Here is an 18,643-nt window from a genome sequence, read left to right as displayed (position 1 = left end):
TTTTCATCCCATTTTAGCCCCGACATTACATTTAGAGTAGACAACTCTCAATTTACCGCAAGCTACCTGTGCCCCCTGATAGGATGGGAGGGACACCACCTACCCAAAATCTACCTGCAGTTACCCAGCCAGGAACTTCCTGTTGGGAATGATTTGGGAATGGACACTGAAAACTGTATTTAAATGAACTATTAAAAAATAGTTTTAACGATGATGAGCTTCCTGGAAGAGTGCAAGAATGAACACTGCTTTCACCAGGAGTGCAGTAGCCCTCCTGTTGATTTTTTTAAGACCATCTTGGCTCGCTATTCAACTGAATGGCTGTTTGTGTCTTGTTTTGTTTTATCTCTTAGTTTGTGTAAGTTTGTGTAAGATGATTTTCTGTACCGCAAAAAACTAAAACTAAAGTCTGGCTGTCACAAAACAGTCATATCTAGGGACCTCAAAACCTACTCTAGCGAGGCCTTTAACCTTGAACTGGAGAATCTGGATTGGTCCAATGAGCTCGGGAGCACACTAGTCGAAGAAGCATGGCTTGGCTTCAAAACCAAATTTACATCAGTAATAAACAACATGGCTCCTTTGAGAACCATCAGGGTCAAAACCCGCTCGGAGCCATGGATGAATTCGGACATACTGCCTGCAATGAAAGCCAGAGACAAAAAATGCTCTGAACTTCTTAAATGCAAGTCCAAGCCAGCCAAGCGCTTTGACAGTGATCTCCAAACCCAACTGGGCATAAAAATGCAACGAAACAAGCTAAGAAACATTATAACTACCATGACCAAATCCGCAAAAAGTAACTTTATCAATGATAAAGCAGAGGAAAACAAAAAATTCCTCTGGAGCTCTGGAAGCTACTAAAAAACCAACTAGGCTGCGGTCAGAAACTAAAAACCAGGTTTAAAAACATAAACATCAAATCAAACAACACCCTCATCACTGACAAGCTTGATGTAACAACGCTGGTTAACAAACTGCCCTCCCACCTTCTACAAAAACCTAGGTATTTGTAAAGATGATTTTAAACTGGCAATGGTAACAACTGAGGAGGTACTTAAGAAACTGAGTGCCCTTCAACCCCACAAGGCCACTGGCCATGACAATATTCCCTCCAAATTTCTCAGAGACTCAGCCATTTCTATAGCTCCAATCACCACCCACATAATAAACCTCTCCATCACACAAGGACAGGTCCCCGAAAATGTAAAACTGGCCAAAGTAACCCCCCTGCACAAGAAAGGGAGCAAATTAGACCCCGGCAACTACCGCCCTATTTCTATTCTAAACTCCATCTCAAAAGTAGAAAAAATAGCCTATGAACAGGTTGAAAAGTATCTTGCCACAAAAAAAATTATGTTCTTGTCTGTCTGGGCTGTGGCTAATCTGGTGAATCATTATGCTGAACAGCGTCACATTTCTTGTGCACTGAAAATCTCTCATTTTTTTTGTAGAATCATAATTTCAGATCCACTAAACACTGTTCAGTCTTGCTTATAGTATAGTGAGCCGTGTGGGATTGATATTACTGAACATCATGATTTTTTGGGGTCTTTTTTGCCTTTATTGATAGATCACAGTAGGTTGACAGGAAATAGTGAGAGAAAGGGAGTGACACGCAGCAAAGGTCGTCAGGCTCGCTGTCAAGGCTGCAATCAGCAGCCTAGGTGCCCGGACCGCTACCCTAGCCGTCCGGGCAAGCTTTATCTAATCTAAATCTATTTCTATTGGTGACACATTTTGCTGGCTGGGGCTTGAGGGAGGGTTGTCAATCGAAATAGAGTGTCCGATACAAAGTTTTTGATCAGGGCTACCAAATACCTGTGGCTGGCACTGGCTCAACTCTGAGAACTCCTCATCATTTGGCTCCAGACCCTCAGGGCAGCGCAGCTTAATAAGTTCTTCTCGTAGTTGGGCTGTGTGGTTCTTGAGTGCGGCAGCATGGCGAGACACAGTGTAGCCAAAGGTCTTGTCACTACTGTACTGCTGGATGTCTGCAATCCACTCCTTGCACTGTGCCATGATCTCTGCCCGTTTCAGGTAAAAGTGCTTGTGTATCACCTCTTTGAAACATGGGGAGGGATTAAGAATCTGCTCCAGCATGGCCCATTTGACAGTGGCCTGCCAAATGTTGGCGTCATACTGGCGGCACTGCATAGTGCCGCTGGGGGTACCACGTATGGCTTCATAACCTGGTTCATTGAAGAAAGGCTCAGGCACCAAGATCAGAGACTGCAACGACACCAGTACCTGTAGAAGGCTTGAGGTCTGTGGGTTCCATTGCTCTTCTGGTCTCCCGGACCAAGTGTTGAGGACACTTAAACATACTTTTCCGTTTTCATACAGATTAGGGTTGAAGCGCACGCTTTGCCCCCCTGTTGTCTCCAAGTTGAACTGTGGAGGGGAGTTGGGATAATCCTGGGGAAAGAACACATCAAATTCAAAGCAGCCATTGGCGTATGGAGAGTCAGCTGGGCCTGTGATGAGAACCTTCATGATGTCCAACCTTTCATCGTCACATCGGATAAACACACTAGAGGAGGAGGAGAGAGGCAGAGAGGTGGAGAGGGTGACGGCCTCCTGTGCCAGGCGGCGGGCACGAGCAGCACTGTTTGCATCACTGGTATTCTTCACCACAGACTTGTATTGGTAGTTAATGTGGAATACCAACTTCTCATCGTCGTCTTCCGATACCATATCAACCATGTTGAACTGGAGCTCCTTCATGGCAGAAACATATTTCTCGGCCAGGGAGCGTAGTTTCAACAGGGTTTTGGGTCGGATCGACACCTTTTCCTGGTTGGCCTGCCGTAGACTGGTGGTGGCAGTGCAAACTATCTCAGCTGTTCTCTGGATGTCTGACACCAGCAGTGTCAAGCCCTCAGGCTCTGCATCTAAAATATCCGTCTTCACCACACCTTTGCTCTTGTCTTTCTTTGACCTAAGGCAGTTGGTGTACATGTCTATGCAGGTCTTCATCTTGGCCAACAGCATGCTTATGGAAGTCTGTCCCTCTGAACACTCCTGTTCTTCCTCCTGCACAGGATCACTGGACAAGGGAAGCAGTAGAGGCACAAGAGCCGAGCAGGTACAGATGGCCCGCAGCAGCTCCAGCAACATCTGATACAGGGGCACGTGGCGAGCCATGTCCATCACAGAGTCATTGCGTAGGTAGGACAACATAACAGGAATGAGGCAGGACTGGCTGAGCACCTCCTGCAGCATCGAAGGCCAGGCCAAGCTGCTGTGTGTCCTGTTTTCCCCTATAGGGACATCGCCACCATGGCTATCTGCAAAGCCTGCTGGGTTGAGGTAACTGGCCAGCACCTGAAATAGGCAGATGACATGCTCCTCTTCCAGACGTTGTTTAGTTAGAGACTGCTCTTGGTCCCAAACAGACTCTGTGGACCCAGAATTGAAGCCTGTTCCCTTGGCCCAGTACAGCTTTTGCTCCTCGGTGGTGCCTACCCCATAACCATTGGACACCTGCTCAGAGATGTTGGCTCTTGCATTTGGGACGTTAGGGGTGTGATGGCTGAGGGCCGAGAGGCTAGATACGATGAAGTTGATGGCACCGATCTCAAGGGCCTTGTGACGCAGCAGTACACCATCATCTGGGGTAAGGGGAGTGCTTCTTAACAGTTCCTGCAGCACATGGAATGGCAGCGTGGGCAGCACACTGGCTGATGGAGACTTAAAGATGTGATTCCCCTCTCCATCATCTGTGATGCCCAGGACCAGACGCAGCAGGCACTGGGCATGCTTCCTCTCCTTGAGCAATAGTACCTTAGCATAGCCGGGTAGCCGTAGGAAGAGACTGAAGGCGGCTAGTGAGTGCGAGAATACTGCACTCCCCTGCGGTATGGTATCGGGGTGGACCATGGGAAGCCTCTCTGCAATGAGGGACAGGCCACCCATGCTGACGAACACCTGCAGTGGTGACTCAATTGGACTGGTAGTCTCCAGCAGGGACTTGTCGATGGCTGTGTCTGGGCAGTCGATCAGTGTCATGGGTTTGTTCTCGGGGCAACTGCTCGGCATGTCACAGTTCTCCACTTTCTCTGTGCATATCTTCAAGGAGTCTGTCTTAGAGAGGCCAGGGTTGGAGATGACCTTGGAGCCCAATTTGACTGTCAGGTCAATTGATCGGTAACCCAGTGGCAGCTTGCGGTTGTACAAGAGGGTCAGCAGCTGGGCCAAGGTCATGTCCACTGGGAGAGGATGATCTGGAAGGAGTTTGTGGTAGAGGTGGAAGACGGGCACACTTATGGTTCTGGCAGTTGGGACAATACCAGACAAAGTGGTCATCTGAGAAACAGACTGCTTCTTCATGACTTGTCCCATCGTAGATGGTGGTCTAGTAAGTGTGGATAGTACATGCTTAGACTGGGACTGTAAACCTGAAGCCACAACACCATTGGAGCCATCTTGGAAACTACTGTGGGCTTTCATGTTTGTTTCTTTTTCACCCTTTTCCCCCATGCTTATCTTCTTTGGTTCTTTCTGTTCATTAATCAGCTTGGCTGTAATGCTTGGGGTGTCTGATACCTGGTCTAGGACCTCTACCAATGTGGTGGAGATGGGCAGGTGGAGGGTGCGGTACTTGTGGCCTGCTCCATACATAGGGTGCTGAATCACATGGCTTGTGCAGTTTATGCGTCCTTTGTACAGTGGACAGGGAGACTGGACAAAAACTGTGACTTTCTCGTCCTTCAACATGAGCTGCAAGAAAAGCTTGCGGCTGAAGCCCGAGATGTTGCCAGAAACGGGCACATTCCCTCCCTGGGGCAAAGGTTGGAAGATCTCACACAGCAGCTGTGCCATAAGCCGCTGGTTGTTGGGGTGGCAAGAGGTGCACTGCATGAAGAATTCCACAGTGGCGTTCTCCAGAGAGGTCCTCTGCTGAGTGGTGAGTTTGCCAGCCTGGCCTGATGACACCAATGAGTAGCAGGACGCGAGAGGTTGAGGCTGGGGTGGTAGCGAGCATGTGGCTCCAGCCACACTCATTGCCCGAGTGCAGCTCATACCTTCTCTGGCTGAATTAGTATCCGTGCTGGCACTGGAGTGGCACAGCAGGAAGAGCAAGGCTGTCCACAGTGGGCTTACTTCCGGTCCCCCTAACCAATCTCTCATGGTGTGATTGTTCCCCACTTCTGTCAGGAAGCAAAGCACTGGGATGGACAGCTCTACAGACAGAAGGGACATGGCAGAGGAAGAGTGGTGATGGTGTTGCTGTTGTTCAACCTGGGAGGTGGCAACTGCAGGCAGAGGCAAGTCAGCACTGGCTAGGAGGCCACAGCAGAGCTGGTACAAGCTCTGAACCAGCAGTGAGGGGAAGCCAGAGTCTAATAGCTGCTTAATGGCTCCCGGGGACTGAGAGGTAGCTGCTAGCATCACCAGTTGTGACTCGGACAAATTAACTGGCGGTCTTGCGTGCTTCGAGTCATCTGCGAGTCCTGCAGAGGCGGCTACATTGGTGTTGGCATAGCGCTGCTTCTTGCCATCATTTCTCATGGAGAGGTGGTGCTGTTTGGCCTGGCAATGGCTGGTACTGGGTGCCACAATGCCCATCCAAGACATAAGCAGTGAGAAATTATTTGGGTTGATGTGGCACATGGAACACAGGAGGCTATCTAAAGCCTTTTTCATCACCTTGTTGCGGGGCAGTGACATGGACCAATTGTACAGCAGCTCAAAGAGCTCACTATTCAGCAGCACAGGGAGGTCATAGTTGACAGGCAGCTCGTAGCTGTGCCACAAGATGGCCGCAACACAGTGGAGGTGAGAGGGTGAAGGCATGAGGAGGCCATAGTCCTTTAAAGAAGGAGAGGTTGAACAAGGGCCTGTGTAGCCAATGGGACCACTCAGTTTGCGGGCCGCCACCCGTGATGAGTCATGGACCCACTGTAGAAGTGCCTGAAGCCTGACTTTTGTGCCAGGGTCCTGGGTAGTACCAAGCTGGTAGAGAATGTCTATGGTGGTATCTGAGGAGAGACCATCGAGCCGTCCAAACATTATGGGACTGTTCAGATTAGTACGGTCAGTCCCGGAAGCAGAACAGTTCCTGAGCAGGATGTCAATAAGCTTGAGCCCAATGGGGGTGGACTGCAGGCCTATCGCAACAATCACCACCTCAATTTTCGATGAGTGCATGCCACAGTAGGGTGACATCAGCAGGGCAGCACAGGTCTGCAGCAAGTTGGTGGTGGGCGCTGCAGCACTAGCCATCATGGCCTTCATGTCACTGACATGAGTCAGACAGTGGTGAAGCAGGTGCAGCCAGCCAATACTTGATTTGGAGACCTGGTCCTCAGAAGGCAGGAAGGGATTGACAGAGGCGGAGGACGTTCTCCCAAACGCAGTCAGTCCCAGGAGTTTGATCTGGGACAGGCCCAGGGTGCTGGTATCACGGGGCCGATGGAGCCTCAGACACACGGCTGAAGCCACCTCTGCCTTCATTAACTGGATATTGATGTAGGTTAGGCCACTGGTTATAACTGCCGTTGAGAGGGGAAGCATATTAACCCCATCTGCACTAATCTCCACAGAGACAGAGGAAGGGCAGGTGACTAGAGGTTGGATGTGGACCTCCTTCAGCAATATGGCGGCAGGAAGGTGGATGGTGAAGTCAACCCATGTTTCTTCAGGCTGGAAGGTGTAGTACCATGGAGCTGAGTACTGGTAACCACGTTGAAGGAGAGGAGGTGTAGCCTCGAGCAGGAGCTCTGCTGGCTGGGCTGTAGAGCTGCTGCAGGTAATTGTGCCTAATGGAGAAAAGTTGTGGAGTCCCTCCGAGTTGTCAGGCTCCCTGCCTATGGTTTTAAGGCTGTTGTCTGTTGCCTTTCCTGGAGCATAATCCAGGAACTTCATGATGGTGGACACCATGCTGCATGATGTGTTCACAATGGCCCGTGTGCTCGTCACCATGTTTTTACAAATCAACTGGACACCACCCATGTCGTGGAAGGTCTTGAGAGCTTCGCTGGTATCTAACACTTGGAGAATGAACCACAGCAGAGGTTCAGACAACAGACAGGTAGACAGAGAACCCTGTCTTCCCATGTAGCCACAGGCCAAGTATGTGAGGATGGGCTGCAGTGTGACCTGGACTGAGGTGGCCGCCTTGCTGAGGGTGGTGAGGATGGTAAAGAGGCCATCGCCCACAGAGACATCTAGACCACCATGGAAGTTCTCATGTTTGGTCAGCTGGAGACAACTGGCTCCAATGATCATGGCCATGGTACTGCTGCTACACTGGCCGAGAGCTGTAAGCATCTGACTCATTACCTGCTGATTGGCAAGGACCAAGTCAGCCACACCTGCCAGAGGTCCTTGATTGGTAGTGGACCCTCCAGCTACACCTTTGCTGCTGTCAGCTGGACTGTTGACAGCCGGTGGCAACCGCCCGCTTAACTCCCTGTCCCCGGACAGGGGCAGCTGCACCAGCATGGTGACCAGCTTGAGTAGGTTAAACATCAGCTGGTCACGTGTGTTCTCACTGCAGACAGTCTTGGCTTTGCATGGCTCAAAGTTGTTGGTGACAAGGCCGTCAAAGCAGGAGCGGGCGTCTACCAAGCTCTCCAAGCTGCTGAGTGACACCACCTTATCCGAGCACAAAATGTAGTGGTGCACCAAGAAGATGATGGACTCGATAACGGAGGAGATAGTTCTGACTGACACCACCTCGAAGTTCTGCTCCAAGGTGAGCTCCAGCAGCTTGACCTGGGCATCCAGAGGACCCTGGCCTGACTGAAATGGACCCCTCTCATTGTAATCCTGTACAATGCACATCCTGTGTAGGAGCTTCAGCAGGAACTCGCTAAACATCTGCGGGCAGGTGGATGACAGGTTCACCTGTAGGCGGGTGAGGAATTCCTGCATAGCCCGGGTGGCTGTGGGTCCCACCTGGGAGCTATGTTGGCTCTTTCCATGGGGGTTGCTGCCGGAGAGGAAGCGCACTAGGACATGGACCAGTGTGGGGTCAGACACCATCTGTTGAGCTGTGCTTTCTTGACCATCAGGACTGTTGCTGGTGGAAAGTGTTGAAAACTGACCACAGGCTGGCATGTTGGTCATGAGGGTGAGTGAGTGCAGTACCAGACACCAGGTCTTCAGGGAAGTGTTGGGATCACAAGCCAGCACGGCAAGGAAGCTGCTGATGGATGCTTGGTTGAGTGGGATGGCGGGCACTCGGCTGGCATTGAACAAGATGTCAGAACCACTCTCTTCATTACCATTGCAGGGGTTGAGGTGAAGGTTCAGCCACAGCTGCAGCAGGGACTCAAACTGCACATGGTGAACTTGAAGCATGGAGAACAGCTTGTTGAAGCAAGAACTCAGAATGGGGATAGAAGAGTCCTGCGCCATTATCAGGCTGCTGCCAGGAGAAGCTCCCTTTTGCAGCCCGCTCTGCAGGGAGTCATCTGTCCCATTGGAGGGCTGGGCCACTATGAGTGAGGTTGAACTGAGGGCTTTTAGGATGGAATCAGCCTGCAAATTAGCCATCATTTTGAGTGTCAACTCTGCTTGCTGTTCCAGCCCCACTTCCAGGCGGGAATCCAATGCTTGTGACACAGAGACGAAGGGAAGTTGTGTATCAGACTTGGTGCTATCAACCTTTCCTATGACCTTTCCTGGGCAGTATCCCCCATATCCTGCATCCATGTGAGATTGGTGCATAAACTGACTATAGGCTCCGCCCAAGCTGTTAAATGGGTCATAGGCTGGGATTGGATAGCCTCCGATATAGGTGGTACCAGAAGCATCATCATATTCGATGACCTGGTTTAGCGTGAGCAAAGATGATAGAGGTGGAGCATCTGTGATGATATCGGGTGCAGAGGCCTCTTCGATGTGTTCCACCAGGGGAATGGGCGCAGGCTGGGTTAGTGAGTTATCTGAGTCATCTTTGTCATCAGTCTCCATCAGAGTCCCGGACCCTGACGAGGAAGGTTCCCCTATCCCTTCACCTACTGCCCCTTCGTCCATCACATCCAGGAAGCCTGTTGACAACAGCTCACCTGCCAGGATGTCCTGCAGCATGCAGGTGAGTGAGTGTTGGGCCCAGTCTCCTCCCCAGGAGATGTCCACCCGGTTGAAGTCTGTCCCCACCAGGAGGAGCAACAGGCGCTCCAGCTGTTCCTCCGACACCACTTCACACAGGTGGATGGTGGGCTGGGTGGAGTTGGCTATCCTAGCTAGGACCTTGCAGACGAATAGCAGCAGGTCGGTGTGGCATGTGAAGTCCATCGAAAGCAGGAAGAGTGCCAGCTTCTGCACAATGGAAATGCAGTGCTCACGGGCCAGTGTGAAGGGCAGAGGCTCCTGTTTTGGGGCCTCTTTGTCCATCGTGCCCTCCATATCCAGTGTGAAGCGGGGACATTCGGACATATGCCGCAGACGAATCAGATCTTTAAAGTGCTTTGATGTGGCCTGCTCCACTGGGAATTTATAGGAAGAACCTTTGTTACTCTGGCTCTCAATCTGCTCTGAAGTTTTCAGTTTTGATTCCAGTGTACTGTCCAGGCTACTGTTGCCATTGGTTGATGTGCTGGAGTTCTTAGACTGCAGGCTGTTGTTAATGAAACTCCACTGTTTGCCTGTGAAGGTCCTGTTTCTGTCCTTCTTTCCAATGGGCTTTTTAGCACCTGCAGTCTCATCATCCACACTGGCCACATAGTCCAACAGTTTGGACACTAGGATCACCACCCAGCTGATCATGGGAATGTCCAGCACACTTTCGGTCTTCTGCTGGGTGGCAGTCAGAGGCTGCTGTAAAGGAAAGAGCAGGTTGTCCAAGAGGCTGAGCTGGCACTCTAACACACTGCTGTTGCTGAGGGATCTTTGCCCAATGCAGATCAGGAGCCTAAACACCCTGTCTTGGGGAAAGAGGCTCTGCTGTTCAGAGTTGTACAGCTCCTGCAGAATATTGGAGAGGAACTGGCCCCACCAGCGATTTCCACCACACAGCTGCACCAGCAGCAGGCCCGCAGGCAGGCAGATTTGGGGTGTACCACTGATGCATAGGTGCTTGAAGAGCTCCTCGCAGGCCTGAGCATGGAAGGTGCTCTGGAGTACCGAGGGTACCAAGTGGCCATTGTTGGTGTGCATCAGGCTGAGCATCGTGTCCAGCAGGTAGCGGATGATGGTCCTCAACTGTTTGGTGGAAGAATTATGGATCAGCTCCTCCTGTGCCTCTGTGGTGGTCATTGCTCCGGAGCCAGGAAGCGTTTTGCGTCTGGCACCCAGTGACACACGAACCCTCTGGATGGCATGGTGGGCCAGGTTAAGTTGCAGCTTCAACTGGATGCAATCCTGGTAGGCAGAGAAGACACGCTGGTCCTCTTCCATGACCTTAGCAGTTTTGCGCAGGAAATACTGGGCATTGTTGGCACTGTTAAGGGGTGGCACATTGATATTCTGAAGCAGCGTTTCCAGCCGGTGACACGCTAAGTTATACCTGCACTGGATGTCCTCTTGTTGTTTCACCATCATGGCGAGGTTTTGGTCCGCATCTGGCTGGCTGGCCACCTCACTCTCTCCTACAAGTGGGTCATGCATCAACTTCAGCTCACTCTCCCATGGAAAGATGTAGGTGTGGCCATAGTAGAAGCCCAACGGGATCTTGACCTGGGCATTAGTTCTGCCATATTGTGCCCGGGCATTAGTGCTGGCATACTGTCCAATGACAGTAATCTTCATGAATCTGCAGACCGGCGGAGGCAGGAGGTCATGCAGAATGAGGGAGTGGGTGCTGATGTCAGTAGCTACCACCAGTCTGCGAATGTCCACTTCCTCACCTAGTGTCCATATGTCTATAGACAGAGATGCCAGGTCCCCACAGGTGGGGATGAAAGCATCAGTCAACAGCACAGGACGTCCAAAGTCCAGTGTCACAAACCGGCAGAACTGGGATGACAGATGATCACGCTGGCGTGTGCGTTCAATGATGATGGACTGATGTGGAGGCTGAAGGAAGTGTGAAGCTTCCAGACCACTCTGTATGGGGTCCGGTTTGGCTTTCTTTTTCTTAGGTGCAACCATATTGAGGCCTGGTGGTTGGTACCCAGGACCGAGGCTGTCCTCAAAATCGTCTAAGGCCTCATCTGGGGAGATGTAGGAGGGCATAGCCGTGATGACATTCTGTGGTGCAGGATAGATCATGGCAGAGATGAGGGGGTTGACATATGTTGGAGGCCAAGAAGGGGTGGTCTTGACCTCCAACTTAGCCTTCTGCTGCTGCTCCAGTTTATGCAGCAGCTGTTGATTCTCCTGCAGCACCTGGAGTTGCTGCTCGGCAGACTCCATGTTATTGGACAGCGACTGAAGCACTACCTGGGAAGCTGAACTCAGTGCCATCGAAGCCTCACCCACCGTACCCGCCGATATACCGTCCTCTGTAGGCATTACGCCAAATGTGCTCACTGTGGATATGCTGGCATCATCATCATGCTCCACTCGTGTACCATTACTAGCAGAGATACACGTGAAGTGAAGAGGCTCTGCCTCCAGAAGGCCTGTCAAGACTGTGAAGCTACCCTCAGCTGCTGCACAGCTGCTCACCTTTCTGTTCCCTGAGATGATGTCAGAGAGGTCGATATTGTCAGACTGGACTCCAATGTTGCTGTTAAAGACATTCTTACAGGAGGAGCCACTGACCTCCAGGTCAAAAAGCACTGGGTCAAAGGGAGAACTATACAGATCATATCTGGTCTGCAACAATGACTCTAGTGGAGTGAGGCGGTCCTGCAGCTGGTGGGACACAGCGGTAAGCAGGGAGGCACAGGCTGTGCTGCAGCCTGCCAGGTCCTCCTCCTTAATGTAGTTCAGCAGCACAAAATACCAGAATACTGATCCACCTGTTGCTGCCGCAGGTAAGTAAGGCATATTGTCAAGTAAAGCTTTCAGTAGTCCCATACTGAAATCCTGTTGACTCTGGTCCCCTTGTGCATTGCTCATGCAAAGGGCAAGAAAGCGGGCACATTTATGAGCTATACTCCGACCGGCCTCAAAGAAGCACACCCGCACAATGTCAGACAGCCTTCTCTGAGTTTTGGCCAGAAAGCCCTCCTTTCCTTCTCTCAGACTGCCAGCCAGCCAGCACAGAATGTCAAGGATGAGGCTCTGGGCATGCTCTGTGCTTGGGCCCTTCTCCGCCTGCTTACACAGCGCATTCATAAGCTTCTCATGGAAGTCTGGGAACTGCAACAGGGCACAGCGCTGGACTCCTTCTTTGGATATGGATGTCTTCTTGAATGACCTGACTGTGATCGACACCTCTTGCAGTACGTCACAGCCATGCAAATTGTCGTTTTTCAGTGTCAGGGTTTCAGCCTTAGACGTTGAGACCTTCTCCATGGAGCCCTGTTCCTTCTGCAGCAGGTTGGAGAGTGAGTGTGACTTGGCGCTGGGCGGGGACATTACAGGCTGCAGAGTCTCCTCTTCCATGCCTTTGTTGCTCACCGCCTTGATATGGACCAGAAAGGACCGATACTTTCCCCCTGCCATTCCTTTAATGAGCTTGGGGCTGGTGAGGCTGAGCATGCCTGCATGTCCAGAGAGATCAAGGCCGCTGGCAAGCCATACTGGACCACACAGGATGTCCTCCTTATGGTCCTCCAAGAATGGGCAGAATCCGGAACCTGTCGTGTTCATGTCGTCTGTGATGTCATGCTGAAAAGATTGTCTGTTCTCCCCATTGGGAGTGAGGGACAGTGGTAATGCTAGATGTTTGTCCATTGCCGTGGTGCTCAGGACTTTAAGCCTGCAGGCTTTATTCTTCAGCAAGGTGACCTGAATATTAGGAATAATGTTGGTGACATTGGCGTTCATAACAAACTTGAAATCCACATGACCCACCATGCAGGCCTTGGGTAGAATCAACTCAAACACGTGCTCATCCCAGCTTGAGCTATCACTCTGGAGCCTCCAGGTGCAAGTGTGCTGATGATCCTGGGGGCGGGGCATCTGTTTTTGCTGCACCTCCACCCAGCAGGTGGGTACAACGGAAGAGAAGCAGGGTGTCAGTGTCTCGAAGCGTGTCAGCTCCACCAGTGACATCAGGCTCTCCATGCTCAGTTCTTGGTCCACCAGGAGTTCCACTCCAGCTGGAGAGGGCATGGGTCCGTCAATGAACATGTTACCATCATCTAGATCATCACACATACCTGCAATTTGAAAGAAATGAAGTTCTCCGCCTTTTGTGCATGCACAAAGGCGGTCGGTCCCAGAACAATAGGTGACGGAGACAAAGGGGTCCGTCTCTTCTGCTGACCCCTCCCTCTTGGGTGCCTCCACCTTAGCCAGGACCAGGAAAGTGGACAGGTCCAGGATCAAAATGTCCCCTGCTTGTGTGGTCATAACTACTTGTCCAAGGCCTGCCACCTCCATTTGCTTGCTCTCGTCTTTGGTGGAATTGGACATGCCAGTGGCTCTAGTTGTGGCTGCAGTCACTGTTCCAGGCCCACCCAATATTGCAGGGCCAATGCCAGTCCCGAAGGTGGTGGTGTTGTATTTGGGGCTGGGTAGAACCTCTGTGAACTTCTTGCTTCCATCTAGCACATCTGGATGGAGCACTATTAGAGAGGTGATAGCATCATTTGAGTCCTGGATGTGCTTCACCTTCACAGGCTCCTCATCCAAGGTGAGGATATGCTTCGAGTAGTTTAGCTTGTAGAGAACCAGGCAGCCCCCTCCGCTTGCACCACTCTGGGGCCTCTGTTGTTGCTGTTGGTTAGCTGGGGGTGAGATTAAAAGCATCTGGTGAGGGGTGCCACCCAGGTCGTGGTGGAGTTGGTGGGCCTCCACCCCACTGGCCATAAAGTGTATGGAGTCACTTTTAGGCTGGCTGCAGAAGTGGCTGAGATTGTTGAGAGCCTCTACTTGATTGATGCTGCTGAGGGACTCAATGCTGCATGGCTGTAGGCCCACCAGAATATGAATTCCATCCCAACAGGGAGTGATAGAGTCCACATACAGATTCTCTTCTTCGATCTGTTTGGGCAGCTTCAAGCATTGTACCAAGGTTGGGCAGGAAGGGGCAGAGGGGGTGACTGGGAGGGGAAGAGGGGGAGCCATGAGGCCACCCTGACTCAGTGCAGTCCAATGGCTGTCCATATCGCCGTTCATATAGCCGTCCAATTTCCCGAGATTATCAGTTGCATTTGCCAGTTGGTTGTCTGGTTGTTTGGTCTTGATACTGTAGAGCAACAGCACAGGCAAAGTCCTGTGCATGACCGGTTGGATGGAAGGGCTCGGAGGTAGGGACCGAGCTAAGCTGGGGGAGCCCAGGATGTCTGAAGCTGGGGCAGGAGGCGGTGTTCCTGCCAGTAAGGAGCTGGTGGTTGCTGAGCGGTAGCTGAGCAGCCCTCCAGCCAGCAGGCAGGGGGAGGGAATGTTTTGTTTCTCAGAAACCTTATCTTTGATTGTATCTTCCAGCACACTGGCCACTGCCTCCCATTGGAGATTCTCAGGCTTCTGCAGCACACTCAGTGCAGTCACTCCCAGGCTTACCTCCATGGTCTGCTGGGAAGATGGCTGGTCTGTGATTGCCTCTGACATGGGTCTACTGTCTGGGTACTCCAATTGGTCATCACTGCCTGATTCTAGTTTGGGGAGATCAGACTGGCTCTGCTTGTTGCCACACATCTGCCTCAGGATGGCCGGGTCATACTGGTTGATCTCAAACTTGCAGTGCACCTTCATCACCTTGGACACGTCCCAGATGCAGATGTTGCCCCTCTTGGTGGCGGCTGCCAGGAGGTTGGGGCAGCTGCCGAAGCCATAGCACACGATCTTGTCAGAGCCATCAGGGCTGCTGGGGAACTGGGATGGGCTGGTGGCCATTGTCACCGACAGTGGCACATTCTGCGTATGCTCACCCTTCACAAATGGACAGTTAGGGTTATGATGCCCATGCTCAGACAATGGCTCATCAGTGGGATCCCACTGGACTAGACACACATTGCATGTGAAACACATCGTTCTGTCATCACCTGGGTAAGTAACTGGTAACTGGAAGAATCCTGCTTGGGCAATGGCATCGGGGTGAGCCCACCTATAGCTTGCATGAGGCCATGACGTTAATGTCTCCCTCCTGTTAGCCTCGCTGTACATCAATGGCAGATTTGCAATATAATTAGTACTAGACCCCAGCTCTGGTCTAGTACTGGGCAAGAGGTAGGAGAGCCTGTCCATAATGGACGAGGCCACAGACAAGGCAGCTACATTCTGATTGGTCTTCAGCTCAGTGACAATGGCACCAATTACAGGCTTCAGCATGTTGTGAGGCAGATGGAAGGTCAGCACCACCCACTTGGCTACTTTATAATTGGCTGCTGTCTCGTGCAAAATATTCTTCAGACCTTCTTCGAGTTGGGTGATGAAAAGGTCGTATCCCTGGGTTTTGGACACATCAATCTTCTGACAAGCCACCAACATCTGCTGGGCCTCTGTGATGGGTAGCTCCAGCTGGACCATGTCCTCAGGCTTGGTCACAGGAGCCTGTAGGGCAGTTTCCAGCAACAGGATGCCATTTAGGTCCTTTCTGCACCCCACTGCATAGTCATCCACAAAAAGCACCTTGTCCACTGCAGGCAAGTACTGACACTTGACACGCCCCCCGGTTTTAGCATTTAAAGCTGATGAAGTCTGGAGAATGGCCCCCGACGTGCCGTCAATTACTTTAATGCTGCCACGGCTGGTAACGGCTAGGATAGCATTAAGGGCTGGGTGATAAGAGAGGCTTTGTAGACCCTCCTCATCGCAACACAGGTAACCATCTCTCAGTACGGTCCAGTCTGAGGAGGTGGATGAGCTGGAGCCCAACAAGGTCTTGGCTTCCATTCGTTTTCTACCTCCTTTCCTTCCCTTGTCCTAGGGATCCCAGTTAACACAGGAAGTAATATTGATCAATCCTAAAGGCTACCAAATTGACCAGTCTTCTGACACTGCTTCTCTGCCCCGTCACCACAGCTCTTCACTCTTCAGGTTACAAATAATTAATCAAAGATTCCAGGTTTCGGCATCAGACTAGTAACAAGCTAGTAAAGCTAGTCTTCCTGGTTCTTTAATCTATCTATATTTGTCTTTCTTTGACAAATACAAATCATATGCTCATCTTCAATCTTTATATATGCTGATAAGGCTGGTTGGCCTGACATCACACACAACACAGCCAGCATGCCTAACAACACCAATTTACACAGGCACTGTTGCAGTTCGTCCAATGCTAAGAGCCTGTTTTATTTTCCATTTAAATAATAAAAGCAGTTTGTAAGATGTGTTTTGTATGTTCAACAGCTGACCAGACCTCACAACCTGTAACTAATTACCCTGCATTGTGGAGCAAGTGAGCAAGTGATTACTGTATAGTGGCTGCATATGGAGCCAAAGTTTGATCAAACATATGGCGGGAGCAAACTGTCATGAATTAAGGTTGAAAATGCTGTCTAAATTATTATTTTACAATTCAGGTGAAGTACCTCTTTAATCTTTATGACTAAGACAATTTTTATTTAGACAGCCACATAGGACTAAACTTAATTATGATGTATTGTATAGTGACTAATACTATACATCACAAGTTTAGTCTCAATATGTGGCTGTCTGCCTAAATAAACTGAAGTGCCCAAGTGAGAAATCGAACGAATGTAACCACTCCCATAACCTCACGTCACCAGGCTTTCCACTCAGAGCCATAGTGTAAGACAGAGTTATGACATTGAGGGGGCAGAAAACAGTCTGGTCACGTGGTTCATGTACTCACGCAAGCCCATAGCATTCCGCAAACTTCCGGTTGTCCCCATTCAATACTTGTAATACTTACAATAGAAGTCTATGTAGAAGTTGTCGTAACTCTGTTTTACTCTATGGCTCTGCCTCGGAGGAAAGCCTTGTCTCACTGTATCCAGACAGTGGAGTCACGAAGATGCCAAAAGCCGCTCGTGGCAGGCGTCTCTTTCTGGTTTTTAGACAGCTGTTGGATGGAATTTAAGCTCCACCCACGCGACAGAATGCTGTGTTGGCCAGATTCCCGGAAACACTCCCGGAAACATTCTGCCGCGTGGGTGGAGCTTCATTTCCACCCACCAGCTGTCTAAAAACATGGAAGAGACGCCTGCCGTTCACGGCTTTTGGCATTGCCGTGTGAACCGGTCTGGAGCGGATGATATTGTTACGTCATGTTGTAGTATTGTTTTGTAGTCATCAGGCAGGAACCATCATCTGGAACTTCCTTTCCCTCAAACCGGAAGAATAACAATAAAAGCTCTCGTAGACTGCAGCTTTTATTGAGAAAAATCGGTTTGATGGAAAAGGAAGTTCCAGATTGATGGTTCCTGCCTGATGACTACAAAACAATACTACAGCATGACGTAGCGATATCATCCGCTCCCGACCGGGTATATATAAGTATATATAAGTATAAGAATATTTTATTTATAAAGCACCTTTCGAAGCAAAGTTAAGGTGCTGAACAATTGACACAGTATAAACAATAGAAGCAAGTTAAAAACAAGGAACACAGTTGTGACAATATAATACACTAGTGCAATGAGCAAAACAAAAAACAAACAAAGCAGAACAAAAACATAGGGCTATAAAATGAATCAGGTTACAGGTAAGTGGTACATGGGAGAAATATTTACGGAATAAATTAGCCTTTAGGAGTCTCTTAAAACAACTGACTCAGCATTTTTCAACAGGGCAAGGCATCCTATAGGGTAGGGTAGGGTAGGTATTTCTAAAAGACCTTTGTTGGAGGACCTGAGAAGTCTAACATTGGTCTTAGGAGGCAGTGGTCAACGATATACGGTGGGGCCAGGCGGCCAGCCCATGTAGAGCTTTATAAGTAATTAAAAGTATTTTAAAATCAATTCTGGCTTTAATAGGAAGCCAGTGTAGTGCGGCTAATACTGGAGTTATATGTGCCCTGTGGTTTGTGTTGGTGAGGATTCTGGCTGCGGAGTTTTGAACTAGTTGAAGTCGGGATAAACGTGATAAACGGCTCAGAGTGGTGTAGAGCGCATTGCAATAGTCCGGAATCTCCGGATGGGACATGGGAGTATATGAAAGCGTGCATGATTTATTAACAGATTTGTTTTACTTACTACAGACACCATTATGCATAGCGGGGGTTGCATTTCCTTTTTTTTCATCATAGGTGTCTTTCACGCCTCTGACTCTGAGTGTGACTAGTCTTTGTCTGATGATCTTTGACTGGGAACAGAAGGAAAACAACTAGCATAAACACAACAGTTTTTACAAAATCTCATTGCTTATACATCTTTCTTTGATTTCTTTGATTAGACAATTCAAAATCTGATCTTTTCTCCCCGATTCCGATCTTTTGAAAATCATGTGATCACCCAATCCGATCGGGACAAACCTATACTTATGGTAACCACTAACTACTATTGTTTTAGAAATGCACTGTAATTTAACAGATTTTTTTTTTTTTTAAGAATATATATATATATTTTTTATATATAAGTCTATTAATGTTGCTCTTCAATAGAAATTTCTCAATTTTTTGAGGGGCTATACAGCTTTTGTCCCCACACGTCTCAATATTTGCCAATGACAATGAAAGGAGAAAGGAGAAGGTCAAATGTCCACCACATAGCCTATGACATGAATTACTACG

At 49.8% G+C, this 18,643-nt stretch overlaps 1 protein-coding gene across 1 annotated transcript; it reads right to left on the bottom strand.

Moving 5' to 3' along the window:
• Window positions 1–204: 204 nt before the first annotated feature.
• LOC310877651 (dual E2 ubiquitin-conjugating enzyme/E3 ubiquitin-protein ligase BIRC6-like) lies at window positions 205–15,843 on the bottom strand (the record flags this gene model as incomplete). Its single annotated transcript, XM_083791602.1, has 2 exons — window positions 205–222; window positions 1,822–15,843. The coding sequence occupies 2 exons, from the start codon at window positions 15,841–15,843 to the stop codon at window positions 205–207; spliced, it is 14,040 nt and encodes a 4,679-aa protein (XP_083647728.1).
• Between the last annotated feature and the right edge of the window lie 2,800 nt (window positions 15,844–18,643).

This window comes from Protomyctophum parallelum (genome assembly GCF_964188405.1).
Source record: "Protomyctophum parallelum genome assembly, chromosome: 20".
Lineage (NCBI taxonomy): Eukaryota > Metazoa > Chordata > Actinopteri > Myctophiformes > Myctophidae > Protomyctophum > Protomyctophum parallelum.
This window is presented reverse-complemented; position numbering and strand designations above follow the sequence as displayed.